This window comes from Excalfactoria chinensis, chromosome 8 (genome assembly GCF_039878825.1).
Source record: "Excalfactoria chinensis isolate bCotChi1 chromosome 8, bCotChi1.hap2, whole genome shotgun sequence".
In the NCBI taxonomy this organism is placed as follows: domain Eukaryota; kingdom Metazoa; phylum Chordata; class Aves; order Galliformes; family Phasianidae; genus Excalfactoria; species Excalfactoria chinensis.
The window spans coordinates 9529939-9547245 of NC_092832.1; the positions used below are offsets into that span (position 1 = coordinate 9529939).

At 36.9% G+C, this 17307-nt stretch overlaps 1 protein-coding gene across 1 annotated transcript in view; it reads right to left on the reverse strand.

Moving 5' to 3' along the window:
- Positions 1–17307, reverse strand: part of LOC140255613 (uncharacterized) — a 430899-nt gene that overhangs the window by 281603 nt on the left and 131989 nt on the right. Inside the window, exon 5 of the mRNA XM_072343365.1 lies at positions 7036–7085. Coding sequence (XP_072199466.1) covers positions 7036–7085 — 50 coding nt within the window. The remainder of the gene's footprint in view (positions 1–7035; positions 7086–17307) is intronic.

The window sequence follows — 17307 nt, forward strand, 5'->3', positions numbered from 1 at the left end:
AGTCAGCCTCCTTGCTTGGAATCTCTGGCAGCTTAGATGAAACCCATAATACTTTTGTAACTATTGTGTTTTGACAGCATCAGAGTTGACTGATGTAAAATATAGGAAGCAGGAAGCCTAATAAATCCTATTGAAGTTTCAGTCCTATAGACAAAGGTGCATAAGGTAAGTATTCAGTGTTTTCAATCACCATCTTTACTATGGTCAGTTTCAAGTAGCACCATCTAAAACAAAAGCATTAGGTTTTGTGTTCTTTGCAAAGTTGAGGGCATTATCTGCCCTTCCTTCTGATTCGCTTGGCAGTTTGGGAGCCTAGGGGAGGGGTAGATTAAATTGGAAAATATAAATAACAAATAAAAAAATAAAATTGATTGGATAAACAATTTCCCCTAGACTGTTTCTTAATAAGTGATCAATTTTTAAATCAATATTCATTACTTCTCAGAACATACCAAACTGTTTATTGAATAAATGAATGGCTAGAACTACAATGACATGAAATCAAATAGGTGAACCAATTTCTTTAATAACATGGGTTGAACGGGCCACCTTATCTCACTTGGTTGAAACTGCAAGTCAAAAATTCAAGTCCATTGAATAAGTGATCCAAATAAAAGATTCAATTTGTTTTAGGGAGCGTGTGTTCTCACATTTGACATGCACAGGCATATCACCACTAGCTGATTTATGCCACTTTTCAAAATTCCAGTTGAAAGTTTATTTCTTTTTGAAAAAACTTTTGCGTTCTTTCCCACAAATCTTCAGTAGTCAGCATGCTGCAAAGATCTGAAAAATGAGATCTGTAAAACCGTTCACAGTGAAGTCTTCAGGCATGGCAAATGGATTTCCCTAATAAGTTTTATTCACCAGTATCAGATTCAGTGGTACGTATAAACTATATACTGAAACCTAATATATACTTCTGACAATTTTATATTATTTGCCGTGATGTAAAAAGTCCTTTTAAGGTACATTTGTTCTCAAGTTCTTTTCTTCTGTTACTGAAAGAGCACTGGGGTACAACTTCTCCAGAAAATGTTTGGCCACTTGCTTAAGATGAGATAAAAGTACGAAACAAACAGTACAGTGCAAAGAATCAGAGGGGCAGAGAGTCCAGTTTGTACACATTTTGTAAATTAAGTTCATGTGCTCATCATTGTCACAATTAATTACAGAGGAATAAAAAAATCAGTCTACTCTGCTAGTAGACAACAAGAACTTTCATAGAATCGCCAAGGTTAGAAAAGACCTCCAAGATCATCCAGTCCAACTGCCCACCTATCACCACTATTTCCCACTAAACCACGTCCCTCAGTACAACATCTAAACGTTTCGTGAACACCTCCAGGGTCTGTGAATCAGCCACTTCCCTGTGCAGCCCATTCCAGTACCTAAAGACTCTTTCAGAGAAGTATTCCCCAGCATCCAACCTGAATTTCCTCAGGTGGAACTTGGGGCCATTCTCTCTAGTTCTATTGTTAGTTATATGAGAGAAGAGGCTGAGTCCCACAAGACTACAACCTCATTTTAGGTAGCCACAGAGAGCAATATAGTTTTCCCTGAGCCTCCTCTTCTCCAGGCTAAAGAATCTCAATTCCCTGAGCTGTTCTTCACAGGAACCCCTCATCAGCTTCACTGCCACTCTCTGAACATGTTTCAGAACCTCTAGTAGTGAAGGACCCAGGAAAAAAAAGAAAAAAATTTAGTAACGGGTCAGAAAGACCTTGTTTTTCAAGTTATCTCTATGCAACAATGCAGAGTTTCAGCAAAAGCAACCCACAGGTGTTCACATTCAGGGAAATTCTTCCACATCAACCGTTAAGGTTAAAAAATGTTAACAACTGAAATGAAGGTGCTTCCAGTCAAAATATATAAATAATCTGCAGGAATTCTAGTCTAATCACCATCATGCACAACACACATATTCAAGGAGCATTTCAGAACTATCTGACCACATAAGAACCATAATCACTGAAAAACCAACGTTGGTCCATAATTCCAAGAAAAAAAAAAAAAAAAAAAAAAAAATCACAGCCCAAGCATTCTGGATTCATTTGGAGCTTTCAGCTCCCTTAGTCCAGCAATTTGCACTATTAATTTTAGTAGAAATCTGCATGAGTTTGTTAAGACCCACTCGTCCTTCGGAAACTTTAAGCAAATATTTTATTTTTCAAGTACAAGCTTGCCTAAAATGGCTGCACTCGTCCTCTTGGAGAGGCAACGGGAGAACGAAGCCTGCAGAGCTTTCTGTCCCAGGGACTGGCCAGGAGATGGTGGCAGAGAGCAGCTCTCCCCAGCTCCCTCCTGCTTCCATTTACCGTGGTCATTACAATCCTCACACCCCAAGGTCCACTGTTTTGTGCTACACAGCAGCCTCCTGACTTGTCCCACCAACATATTCTTTATGTTTTCAGACAGGACACCAAGCATTGCTCTAGCTCCAGCTCACTCAGTGCTCTTCCACTAGCACACTGCAGGCAGACACATTCACTGAACTACCACTCTCCCACCTCTGCTAAGGAACCCGGTATCATGACATCAGTTTTGGTAGTGATAAAAATCAGACGTTTTCTGGAGCCATTATTGCCTAAAATGTTAATGCAGTTTACTTTTTTTAAATGTGATCGATAGCTGGGAGAAAAGTGCCCATAAATTACTAAAGGCAAATACCATTCTATTAGCACTCAGGAGATTTTGCAACATTTGCCAGTCTCTGTTTTACTGGAAAAAAAATTAATTTGCTGAAAGCCCAGTTGTTGTTGTTGTTTTACCTGTCTTTGTCTTTCTCCAGAAAGGAAGGAAATTTTTATCATGAGTCATTTTCAGAGATGTAATTCTGATGCACTTTAGCTATAGGTTTCAATTAATGTTCTACCTCCCCATCAGTCTTTACATTGCATGTTTTATGAAATCATTAACTATTGTCATGTTTCTATTATGATACTATTAGGAAATAAAGAGGCATATGTAAATGAAGATGTAAAATAAATGTGCGACAGTTACTAGGAGCAACATCTGTGCACTATCATACATGTTTACACTAATTTTCTAAAGATTGTTCCATTCATTACGGAGCATTGTTACTTGCAGTGGCACAACCCTTATTTCCATGCATTTAGGGACTGAAGCAAAGAGAGGGTAAATGAGCGCCTAATCAATACCACTTTTCATTTTACTTCTAATGTGCTGCTTTTCCCTTTCTTTTCTTCACGCACAAATCCAAAAAAGATCCTGACGTTACAGTCATAAAATGTAATTCTTCTGCAGAAACACAGACAATAATGCTTTCTGTATTCAGGCGTATTGCATATTCTAATGGCATTTGGCTAAATTGAGTATGGATTTAACATCAAAGGCTTCATGAATTTTTCAAATGAGATATTAAAGTCAATATTTCAAGTGAAAGATATTTCAATTTAGTTGCATACACAACAATAAAAAACTTCTACAAGGCAGAGGTACTAGTGGCAGTGGCTGTATTAGCTCATTCAGGAAATTATTAGTTTATAAGAAAATCAAACAGAAGGTTGTGATATGGCAATGACACTGAATAAATTAGACTAACCGATATGCACTAACGTACTTTATCTCTTGGAGTCTGAAGCAGAACTTGCCACTGGCATGTTCAGTGCTTCTAGCAGGGCTTTGTTTGGGGATAATTTTTATTTATTTTGGAAATTCAAATGATTAGCACCAAGATTTGCATTCAGAACCTCAGAAATCTACTTATTTTCATCTCTGACAGGGCCAAGTATAGTGTATGCAAGAAACCCTCTCAATCTTGTTTATTTTTTAATCTAAGTGCACTTTGCTTCAAATTTCCAGTGCTTATACAATGCTGCTTCTGCCTTCTGACTGTTATTAATGTTCAGACTCAGGGCCAGGAAAAAGTCCTCTGAACTCCAAAAACTTTGTGTCCTGGAAGAGATCAACTTGCAAACAACACAAACACAGGCTCTGATGGATCATTTCCTTTTCTATTTTATGTGTGGGGAATGTTGTTAAATGCCCTTTAAACCAGTTAAATGAAGAACACACATATTTGTATCCCCTAATGCTGCATGGGAGAGTGAGTTACACTACAGGGACATGTAGTCCTTTAGGCACCCGCAATCACAGTGACTTCATGTTAGCTGAACAAATATATCGTTTGTTGAAGTACAGGTAACAGCAACCACAAATAGATGCCAGTGAAAACGCAGCAGCTTAGTATTAATTAGTGTATTAATTAAAAATTGTAATTATTATTAGTAAAAAATACTGCACTTGCAGCCATCCACTGATGCTAACAGTACAGACATGGACGGGTTTGCTGTGCATGTAATACTCCCACATTAACCCCAGCCAGTTCTTCTGAGTGTTCCTGAACGCAAGTGGAAGAGCACATCTCTGTGGAAACCAGGGGAAAGCCACACAGTTCTAAAACTTTCATTACCAGATAGTTTGGGCCACAACATAGACTTTACTACAAAAAACAAAACAAACAAAAAAAAAAACAGTGATCCTAAAACCATTTCCTTGAAACCAGTGGGTTGTTTGACGCTGCAGTATTCACCTGCAACATTTGTGCTTACTGTGAGAGTGTTTTAAGGGCTCACGAGGTTTAAGGAAGCAAAGCTGGCTACAGGTAAATGTTAAGCTGCTAAGCCTGTACCTATTGTCCGCAGCGACTGCTGGACTGACAGCAAGTGCTACCCTGTTATTCAGAGCTAAACAAAGCCAGCAGCCCTGTGGGGGACACTTGCAGAGACTAACATACACCATCCTAGCCCCATTCAAGCACTAGTCAATTTGTAGCAATATTTAATTTATCTAGTTTGTACCCTGTAGGTCTTAGGGTCTTGGACAGTTTTCTGTTCACCCCTAGAGCCCTTTCTGAATCTCAGCATTTAAAGCCTTATGACATTTCCATAAAATGGAAAGTGTCACCATCTAAAATGCAATCAATCAGGGATAAATCAATCAAATCCTCAGAAACAGTACTCACAGAAAAAGTATTTCTTGAGATAACAAAGATAAGGCAGAAGTTTTGTATGGTTAATAACATCCACTAATAACTAGAATTATATTTTCAAAATTGCCTCTGGGGCTGGGGAATACGGCTCCCTTTTCATCTGTTGTAAACTCTGGACATCCTCAAGATGGTTTTGAAAACTCCAGCTCACACTTAATGAGTCAGCAGCGCGCCCAAAACCTTGCAGTTGAAATTATCAAAACTTTGATCTTTTTTTGCTATGACTTAAAATGACACTGTTAAGATGAAAGATTCCCCCATGATCTCCATTCACTCTGAGAATCAGTGTTTAAGGAACGATCCTCTGAATTCATTAATTTAATATTTTCCCTTCTGATTATGGAGGTGTACATAAAGTTAAGAGCACTTCCCCTGTGAATTTTATGTCAAAATGAGTGCTCAAATGATTTTGTTAACTAAAAATGAATATTTGGAGCTAAGATCAGAAGAGGAGACCAAGCTGCTGGGTTTGATCTTGGACATGCAAATGCTGTGCCAAAAAATAAAAAAAAAAGAAGAAATAAACCACATCTCATGCTGCACACAGCTTTTGTGTTGTGTTTGATGTATGTTGTTACCAAAAATACGTGGGTAGATTATTCACAGAAATGAACTGAAGAGACTGTGCTAACCTAAAACATGCTTTTGACTCTTTATTAACTGGTGATAATCTGCACTGATCCGCATTATAATTCCACTGCAGATGTTGCTGACATTAAGATGTACGACAAGGAAACTACAAAATGAGCTGATTTGAGCAAGTGAATATTTTGCCTTAAGTCAACAATATATGCAGTGCAAAATGTCTTTCAAGGATTTTCAAGTTTTCTGCTGTATTCTTTGCTATTTTACATTTGATTAGAAATAAAGTAATGAAAGTCCATTTGACTGCCATTTGATTTTCTCTATCGCAATCATTTTCTAAATCATACTGCTTTTCTGTCTGTCTTTCTTGTTAGAGGTTAGAAAATAAACTGTCATTATGTAGTTAGACTGAAACTCATGACAGGGAAAGGTTGGTTACATTTTCTCAGATCTACCTGCCATCCTTACAGGTTGCCAGACCAAGAGTAGCTGCTTTCAGAATTCTAAGGAAAGTACAATCTGTAGGGACTGAAAGGCTTGAAAAGGATTGCGGCCCTGCAGGTTTCCCACCTCTCCATACAGTGAGCGGAGCTGGCAGTCCACCAAGCTCTGAATGTAGCACAGCATACAAAACCTGTGGCCATTTCACTAAGGGGGAAGCAATGCCTTTGGGGCACTGTGTGGGTTGATCTTCATTACAGAGGAAGAATGATAGAAGGTGAAGATGACAGACAAAATACTATGACAGAAAGGTATCATAGTATCATCATAGTATCATAGTATTGTGCGAGTTGGAAGGGACCTTAGAGATCATCGAGTCCAACTCCCGGGATTCGAGCCCTCTGTGTAGCAGAGCGGCACTTCTACCCCCTGCTCCACAGGGGGAGATTCGAACCCGGGCCCCCTGGTGTTGCAAACGGGAATTCTACCGCTGCGCCACCGGAGGCACACAAAAAAGAAAAAGAGCAGACAACTAGTGAAGAAGTAACCCCTGGATCACGTAACATTGCAATTCTTTTCAATTTGTTATGGGTTCGCATCATGAGATCTCCATCTAGGTAGAAATAGGATACAACGAGCCTCATAAAAAATACTTTAGTCTATACCTGAGAAATATGTTTATTATGCAAGTCTTATGTGGTTGCTAGCGTTATGAAAAGTTCTCCAGGCTAGAGTGACACAGCAGGAAATGACTTAAAACACTTTAGTCAGTCAAAATAAAAATAAAAGCCTATGTGTAGGTCATCTGAAAAGCCTAAAAGGCAATCAAAAATCTAACTGCTTATGAGACACATCACATCAAGTATAGGAACAAACTCATTACAAGGCATAATAAATTTCTCTTGTAACGTGAACTACACAGATGCTTTCTCCATTAACTTGTTGCATATTTTGGAAAATACATTAATATTAATGAAGGCAAGAAGAAAACTTACCTGATTGCAGTAGTTTAGCAGCGAGCTCTGTGTGCTTGTCACCCACCTCCCTAAAAGAGAGAAATATTACATGTCAGAAATGAGTCCAGCAATTATCTTCTAACATAGGAGCAATGCCAACAACATTCTGGTAATGGCAGCATTAACTTTGAAAGTTTACATTTTCAAATGAGAAAACATTTACAGACAAAATCTGGATATTTTAACTGTCTCAAGACTCAGAGATCTGATATTACTTAGCCTTGTGCCCAAAGCATTAAGTCACTGGTATCTATTTGCCACCAGAATAGAATTTCTCAGTACTCCTCTAATACACTGAATCCAACAAACCTTTGGGATGAAAAGCAAGGGCAACATCATTAAAAACAAGTAACATGAAACAAAGGAAAAAAGTGACTTATTTTTCTAAAAGTAAGATCATAAAATGTATACTCTGCTCTCAGATATGACCACAAAACAACACAAAGCCATAAAGGTCCACAGTAATTCAAGTATATTGTACTTATAAATCCTAAAATGTAGAGAAACATTTTAACTCAGCTGCTCAGTCAATTATTTCTCTTATCTAACAAAACTAAGGAAAACACTGAATAGCCCAACTTCTCACTTCCACACAGGAAGAGTGAAAAGGCAAACAACTACTGCACAGGGATCTTAACCAGATGAAGATTTGTGCTAGAAATATCAATAGTACAAATGGGAAAAAAAAAAAAAAAAAAAAAAAAGAAATAGTTAAATAATAAAGTACTCCATGCAACTCCAAGGAAAATTAGATGAACTACCGAAAAGGATTCAAGTGTACATAATTCATTATATAGAATATGGTAGTGCTTGGCTAAAACTAGTGAGTTCTTCATTTTAATGAGCACAGTGTTCACCCACAAATTAAAAATAAACAAATAAAAAAGATAAGAGTATGACCTCACTTATTGGCAGTCAATCAAATTGCAGTTTGTCCCAGGAGATCTGAAGCAACTTCTTTACAGTACACAAAGAACTCATGCTTACTAAACTGATCTGTATAAAGCCTAATTTATTTATTCTTTTCTAGCTACAGCAATTGGTTGTTCCTATCAAAACATTTGAGTTTATGTAAATGACAACTTAATGGTTAATTGGAACCATAGCATGATGTTTTAAGTTAAATCACACTCACTTAACTTCATACTATCAATGCACCATCACTGAAAAACAGTATATTTATTTAAGCTAAGGGTTGTAGAATATGGCAAATAGTCTGATGTTAAGTGACCAACGTCACTGATGCACTAATAGCAAACTCTAATAGCTACCAAGAACACATATACTACTATTACTCTAAAAATGGCAATTTTCATTAATCATACAATGACATGTTTTTTCATTCGCAGCCAGCTGATAAAAATACAGATATATTGCCCTGAACATCATAGAAATTACATTCAGCCATTCTTTCAAAAAGTTTTTTCTAAGCCTTCTTTTCTCACTCAAATGAGTTATTTCAGATTACAAGCATTATTAGAGATGACGATATAGAAAGTGATAAAAAAAAAAATCCTAAATAACATAATGGACACAAATTTTCTCTTAATTTGGTACCCTTGATATTCACTAATATTTACTGATCAGTATTATTTACTGTCATTATTTGCTGAATACCTAACTGTACATTTACTGATCCACAGCCACCCATTCTGTGGGTCAGTTTTTAAAGCTTTATTTCCTATAAGACACCTTGACCAAGAATTACTAAATTAACAGACTGATTAATTAACTTCTTACATTTACCCCTTTAAATTTGGTGCTGTACTTTATGACCTCAAAAAGATTTAATGTACTTTTGAGGCTATACCTTCTGACTATTGCTATACTTATCCATACAGACAACTGAAAAAAAAAGATCAACGTTGGTTGTTAAATTTGACAATTAATAGATCAAATTTTCAGTTATTGAGATTCAGATTGAGGCAAAGGACATGTCATAAAATAATCTTGCTATCTGACAGAATTACTTACTATTCCTTTAATAGTCATTATTTACCAGTGAATGTATTCTCAATCCAATAAGTTACACGCTTACAGTTTTAATTCATATACGTGTTTCTAAAGATTTTCTTGGAGAACAACATCTTGCAATGTACCAAATGCAGAATCAGGAACCAGGAGTTGCGCAGTTATACTCTTCCCTCCATTAACAGGTTTTTGACTAACTTCCTTAAGTGATCCACTTGCTGCATTTTAAAATTAAGATAAAAACACCAGCTTGCTTACCTAGAGAACAGTACTGGAAAACTATTAAGCCTTCAGAACCAAAAATCAAGTCTGAGAAATTCATAATGCATTTGGCAAGAAAGTATTGGTCACAGTCCTGGTGTCTCTTTGGCATCCTATTATAATTTGTCAGTATGCTTTCCAGTAGAAGTTTAAGTCTCTGTTTGACCTCTAAACCTGTAGACAATTATGGTCGCTAAAGTATTGTAGCAGAATTTGTCCCACTGACTTCAGAAATATTAATAAGATTCCTAAAGGTAAGGAAGTGAAATGTTTGCAGAGTGAGAGTTACATTTTGTGAAGAGCCAATTTTGCCAACTGATAAATATAAAATCATGACTAATTTGTTTCCACTAATAATGTTTTATATACTATATAATTAGTAGCAAATTGAATGCTTTATTTTAAACTGTTTGCATACAAATCTTATTTCTGCAAAAAGTAGAAATCAGCTGCCATTTCTCCTCTAATGCGATACTGTTGTCACGTATCACAAAGACTTGAGCATAAGGGGCTTTTTCAAGTTACCTCAGTATGAAGCATTTGATATAATACCCAAACGATATCAAATTAAAAGGTCTTTTGGTTAGTAGAGCAAGAATAAACGGAAAAAATAATCTCAAAGGTTTATTAATTCCAGGCAGTTTTATACTTGGTGGGTACACAAAAATGTCAGCCCAACCATTTTGAAGATACTGATTGTACTGTTCATACAAACTACATGAAAATTACTCATATAGTTGAGAATGTTGATAGATAATATACATAGGTTGCTCTGATAGTAGCAACACAGTCAACGCCATCTGTTACGCATTTTTGCCAGCTATTAACAAGAGCCTGTATGCCATTCTCATAAAAATATGCATGGACATCCCAAATGTAACTTGCCTTTCACACTGTCACCAATGCTGAAACACAGCACCCACCATTTCATTGCACTCACATTCACTGTTTCATCCCCATAAACAGTCAGCAAATGCAATTTTTTAATTTTTTCTTATGGAGGAATTCACCGATACCCCCTTTGCTACAACTGCACTTCCATGTCAGACACCATTCTGTCAGAGTGTCCCTCTGCTGCCAACTGTCACATGGCAACAACATATTATGGGATACTGGTGAGAACATTCAACCTCTGCTGCCACCCCAACTTCTGCCTCTGACGATGTTGTAGGTCAACATCATAAAACACGAGGCATTACTTTCAGAGCAGCCCTTCACAGTATCTCACAAAATGAACTGACTTTCTGTTTGAAAGAAAGTTTAAAAGTCCCACAAACACCCTTTACGGATTCATTCTCTCGGAGGGAACACAGTGAACAAAAAAACAACTGATACCAGTGATGTGACCTGAAATTTGTGAAATAGGATGCAAATCCTTACCAGAAGTTCACAGAAATTGAACTATACAGTTGTTTTTTTTCCATCACTGACAAGTCAAGGTTAAGAACTGTCTGATTATATTAAATCTCTTATTTTTCCCTCAGTCTCGACTGAGTATATATATTATGAAGCACAATGACATTTGTGTTAAGCTGCTACTGGAGCTCTCCCTTCCTTCCCCACACCTGAATAAAGAGTCAGCAAGTGGTACCATCACACACATCTCCTTTGAAGCCCTCCTATACTTCAAGTACCGTGACATCACATCCACAGTAGAAGGATACAAGAGATATGAATAAAACACACGTTTTGTAATTTTGGTTTCACTGCACTGATCCTCAGATGAAACATAAAAAAATGACACAAACAAACAAGCAAACAACAACAAAAAAAAACAACTAGAAAGAACTTCTTCAAGCTTCAAGGCAGAGAAAAATACAAAGAAATGTTCTACTTGCCCTGCCTTCCTCGATTTTTAAACACTGGTATCACCAACCTGTACTGCAATTCTGTGTGACTCATGTCAACTTTTCTCAGTTATGTCCATGACAAACACATCTATCAGAATCAGGAAAGGAAGATCTAAAAAAATTGTGACCTTTGAGGTCCAGAACATGTACCTCATTTCTTCATTTACTCCTGGAGTAAATTCTCTAACCTTGACAAAGCCTTTGCTGCTTGGAACTTGTTCTATTCTTTGATGACTGAAGTTTGTCAAGGAGACACTATTCCCTATTAAATCCTTACCACCTCTTTACAACACACATCGGATTATACAGAAATTATATGCAAGGATACAAATTATCTCATTCGCAGCCAAATGTGAAATTACACAAAATTTAGCAACTGTGAAATAGTTGCTCCTCTCCAACCATGTCATGGCTTTCTCTCATTTGGAAGGTTCATACCAGTTCTGAGATTTTTGATATTGCTTCTATTTTTCAAAACTTGTTAATGATGGTGTTGTTAATTTGAAAGATAATATTAAGAATTTAATCTGTCAATATGTTCCACTCCTCAGAATGCAGAAGTATAAACACTGCCGTGTAGCACACGACAATAGGAGGGAATGCCGAGCATACTATATGATGGAAGAAGTGCAGAAACAGAAGTGAGGCTGCCGAAGGAGCACTCATCAAGTAGTTCGGTCTCTTTTACAAACACTTTCCATGCAGTTCTGGATCCAAGTCATTCCAGCATTGTCTGTTTTCTAAGAACCTTAATGGAAAAACCGCTGCTAGCTATGTGTTCATTAGAATTGGAAATGGAGAGTCACTCCTCTAGCCCGGAGCCAGAAGGTGGGCTATCTTGGAGGCAGGGTTGATAGCTTTTGAATACCAGATGAAGTCTATAGATACAAGACTGGTGTCAAATGACAAGAGCCTTAAGCAGATGGATGACAGTGTGTGTGCACTATAGGCTGTTGTTAATTTACTAGCTAGAGATAATGCTTCTTTAAAATTAAAAATGAGTCATCGGGAAACAGCCTCAGAGGCATAGCCTGCAGATTTCAGTCCTCCTGGCAGGCCTGCATAGTGGGGAATATGCTTTTTTAGAGTTATGAAAATTAAAATTGCATGTTAGAAGGAGAGAAATTGTAATTGTTTCTCTTTCTAGATATTTAGGCTATTCATAGTCTGGATCTGTAATTCACAAGTATATTTTCAGTAAAATGAAATAATCATATTATCTCACAGACAAGATATAGTTGAGCAATGGCAAAGATGTATAACATCAATGAATTGTTACGTGGCAAGATGTGAAGTTTACATTTATAGCCATGCTTTCATCATTTTTAGCATGAACATATGCAACGGTCCTTCCTTTTCAATATTGCTCTGCATGTTTTTTTTTTTCATTGCCATTTTGGGTTATGTTGGAAATGGCACTCTTCCCTTCCTTTGAATGTGGGATGAAAATTTACTGTCATGTCTCTTGCAATAGTGGCAATTTAATTCCATACCACAACATAGACAGGGCTGTCTCACTGTTTCCTTGCTCCAAAAATACAACCAGATTCAGCATGAAATTTCTGAAAGAGACCAGTTTGATAAAAAAATGACACCTCCAAAGGCCAAAAAAAAAAAAAAAAAAAAAAAAAAGCCTAAAAATGACTGGAGCATCATCACATGAATTTAAGAAAACAGTAAATAATTCACACAGCAGCTATCCAGAGAAGTTACACTCTGGCTTCCTATGTAGCTAAAGTGATCTTGTCCACAACCAGATATTTACCTGAAGCACAGAAAGAACTTAAAGCATTTTCCTCAAGCCAGAAAGACCTGGAAAAAATGCATTAGGAAACAAAACTCAAAATGACTAGATGATTTATCCATTATTACCATCTGTCCCACATAGAAATAACAATGCCTAACATTTTTGCACCACTTTTTACTGCTACAGATGTTGATGCCCATTGAATATCATTATCCCTATAATCCTGGTTTAAAGACACTAAAATAAAGAGATGCATCATCTAGTAGAACTCGGCTTTTGGGCCACCTGTTCCTGTACCTTTTTTTTCTGAAACATAGGGTTCATACTGTTTTGAAACCCATAGCCCTACTGAGCTTATATAGAAAGTCTGCTTCTCTGTTCCAATACACTCATCACCACTGACCTCAGCAGTGTTACTGCCGGTTTACACACATGTGAATGAGGGTAGAATTAAATATGGGATATTTAAAGAGATGTTCTTCAAAGCTTGAAAAGAAATGAGAGAAAAGAAGGGGAAGAATATGCATACAGTGAATTAGTTATCCTACATAATATCCTACAATCAAGGTCATGTATAAATATTTATGTACAGTGCACTGCCCCTGCAGTATTATACTGATTCGTCTCAGACATGACAGAGACCTCTGTGCACCAACTGGTATTTTTCAATTTTAGGAAACTTTAAGACAAAAGTATCAATAATCTGGTCACAAACTCGTCCAGTTATTTCAGTGCAGCAGCAGCTTGTGAAAGCCATTCTTGTTTCTGCTTGAAGGTGAAAGGCTGACTTTACAAAAAAGTTTCCTTTTTCTGTTTTTGTCCTGTACACCACCACCTGTCTCATCAGCAGGACCACTCTAAAGGGATGGGCCTCAAGGCACCTCAGTCCCAAGCTTCTCCATGCCTCATTCTTCATCCACGCTGCTAGTAATGTACCATCACTGGCACAGTTACACCTGAACACTCTGGTGCTGCCAAACACCTGGCTTGATTTTCCACTGTCCAAATGAAAAATAAGCATAATCTGCTTTTTGAGGATACAGCAAATGAGGGAGTTCATGACAAATTGTGTTGGTTTATGCAGAATAGTGATAATAAGATACAAATGAGAATTTTTTGCTTAATGAATAATACTAATCACGTTTCAACAAATGCTGTGCCCTTCTAATTAGAGAGAATGCATAAAATCAGCTTAATTTATTTGTGACTAGTTATACATAGTTCAAATATTTACTAGAGATTTACTCTAACGTTTGAAATAATTTTAAACATTTCTTGCAGTAAAATCAGACCTGGCAGTATAGAGGAGGTTGCAATTCTAACTTCTGCCCTGCCTTTCATTATGCAGCGTGTGATGTATACCCTTGGTTTTCAAGATGCAAGAGAAAGGATATTATTGATTTACATGCTAATTCTCCAACTGTTACTAATTTTCTTGATTCCTGCTTCCAAAGTTGCACTTCCAACATTCATCACTGTAGTACACTAGAGGGGCTGAGCATCTTTTTCAATAAATTACAGGAACTATGACTAATTATAGTGATATTAACTATGCAAAGTAATGTGTAACTTAAAATGGATACGTTTATCATTTCAAATTATGCTTTTGACTCTTGATGGCCTAATACATGGCTGCTTTTCTTTTCTTTTTTTAATACAGATTATGAACTGTGCTATATATTCTGAAATTTGTTTCAAGGATATAGGCCTATCTTGTGAATTTAATGAATGGAAATAAATCATTTACATCACATTAAATGCATAGTGCACAGAGGACAAGATTAGTACCAAGAGTAAGTAGGGCCAAATCCTGATTGTTTTAGGAAATCAGTAAAAATTCAGCTTGAATAGTGCCATGAACATATATATGACCAACAGTGTTTGTATCATACACTTTATATCTTCTTAATGTGGTGAATAGGAAGTACAGCTTGCCTGACTGGCAATACAAGCAGGGCATAGCATCCAAGGAAAATGTCAATTGTAACAAGCTTTTGATACTATGCAAAGCATGCTGCAAAAACCTTAGACACAGAAGCTTCAAAAGAATTGGAAATTCTCATTTCTATGTCTGAAAGAATTGCAACCTGTGTTATTTCAGTCATTTTCGCATTATCAAGCATTTTATGGTTCAGAATTAGGTGTGTTAATAATCATATAAAATTAAGAAATAGCATAGGCTGGTATGTTGCAGAGACACTGTCAGAGAAAATAAAGCAGTTTAGATGGACAGTGACTAGTTTTATCTTCAAAATCTGCAGTTTAGCCAGACCCTTCCATGAAGTTTAACAATCCTTTTCCACTCTGGCAGAACAGTCTACCCACTGCTCTCTTCAAGACACATACAGCTGTCTCCAGTGGCTTACCAGAGGAACATCTGCACTTCAGACTTCTGCCATTAGCTCCCTGCCTAGCAAATGAAATCTCCCAGTACATCTACTGGTTCTCCTGAGTATTGGGATGGACTGCTCTTGTGCCTGGATGATACGGTCCTTAAAAATTTGCCACCTATTCAGAACAAATTTTACCTTTACAGGTGCCTCCACTGAGACCTGACTTAAGTTTCCTTCAAGTTTACTCTCCCCAAATTCCAGGCCTGTACTCTGACATTCTCTTCTGTTATTATCTTGAAAATCTTGAGCTCCGCTATTTCATGGTCATTAGACTCAGCATCACTACTGATTACCACACCCTCGACCAATTCTTCCTTGTTACTGAACAGAAGCAGATACAGCTGTCAGTTATACCTGACATCCTCTAGCAATTTTTTTTTTTTTTAGCAGATTGTGTCCCAGCATCTGCCTTTCCATTAGATTTAAGTTCCTCCAACATTAAAGGGATTATAGTACCAGGCTGCTTTCGTTGAAAAATATGCATTAAATCAGTATTATAGTTAAGTGATTTTATAACACTGAAGTGGAGTTTTGCATGTATTATAATGGCATTTTACTACAGCTTGAAAATCTGTATAGTTTGTCTTCTACACATTGGACAAGGGGCAAAGAGTTATTATTCAATTAAACATCAATCAAAGCTTCAGCATTGCACAGTGGAGTGAATCAGGCCACTACATCATCCAAGTGACAGCAGAAAACGCAGAAAATACCACTAAGGAGCCTAAGGGTAAGCACATGTAACTACAGAAAACTTAAGTCTAGCACAATAATTTTGAAATAAAGTCAAGAAAAGTTTGGGAAGATTTTGCTGAGTTATCATCATATCTGGTATCTTGTAGAGGAGGTAGGTAGCATAATCCGTACACCTCACCTGATCTCTAAGTGTTGATAAAAGCCAGAATAGGAAGATCATTTTAAAAATTGAGTCCTGAAAGAACTTGTACCTGTTCATCTGCTCCCTTGAGACTGCAAATACAACATAGCACAGTCACAGAACAATCTGGATAGCAGGGCACCAGAGAAGGTCATCTTGTCTAATCAGGGTGAACAAAAGGTTCAGTCAAATTCTGACTATGCTCAAGATAGCACAGAACACATCAAGACAACCTGTTACAGCATGTGATCACTCTTATTGCAAAAACAAAGAAACAAACAAAAACCCAAAAAACAACAACAAAACCCCTTCATATCTAATGAGAATACTATGTAATCTAACTTGAATCTATTGCCTCTTGTTCTTTCCCTGTACAGCACTGTTAAGGGTCTGTCTCTGTCTTCTCTAGATTCTCACACTAGGTAGGTGTAGACAACAGTAAGCTATCCCCTCAGCCTTCTCTTCTGAGCAAATTCAACTCTCAACCTCTCCTTCCTATGTAATGCACACCAGAATACTTCATATGTAGTCATTCTTATCACTAACTGTATGTAATTTACTAATATTACATACATACTAATTAACTGAATGTAATTCAGAGAAGCTTTTGTAGAAGACAGTTTTAGAAACTCCACATAAAATCATAAGTGAAAATCACTTACTAGCATCATTTACAATTTTAAAGCACAACTCACAGCTGTCTTAGTTATGTTCTTATCAATCTCTTCTGGACAAGTATTCTCAAGCCCTTTACCTCATCTAATGTTTTATAATTCTCCTCTCAAGAAAATTTACTCTCAGGAAGTCATTGAGAGTTCACAATCTAATTAAATGAAAATGCTGCATGACAAAATTTACCACAGATGTATCAACCACACTCTTTAAGTAGAGCTCAGAGATTCTGAGATTTGAAAATTCCTGATCAAAATGTAGGCCCCTTTAGAAACTCTTAAAACTTACCCAAAGCAAGGGCTAATGGGGTTCTGCCCTTGTAACGTCTTTTGGAACTCGGCACAGTTTATTCTCAGTATCACTTTCAGTAAACATATAGGTATAAGCAACATGAAAATTAAATGAAGAATCTGTCTATGAATCAAAATACTTAATGTAACTGAAACTACATATGCTCTTTGTCTGGACATTTAATTATCT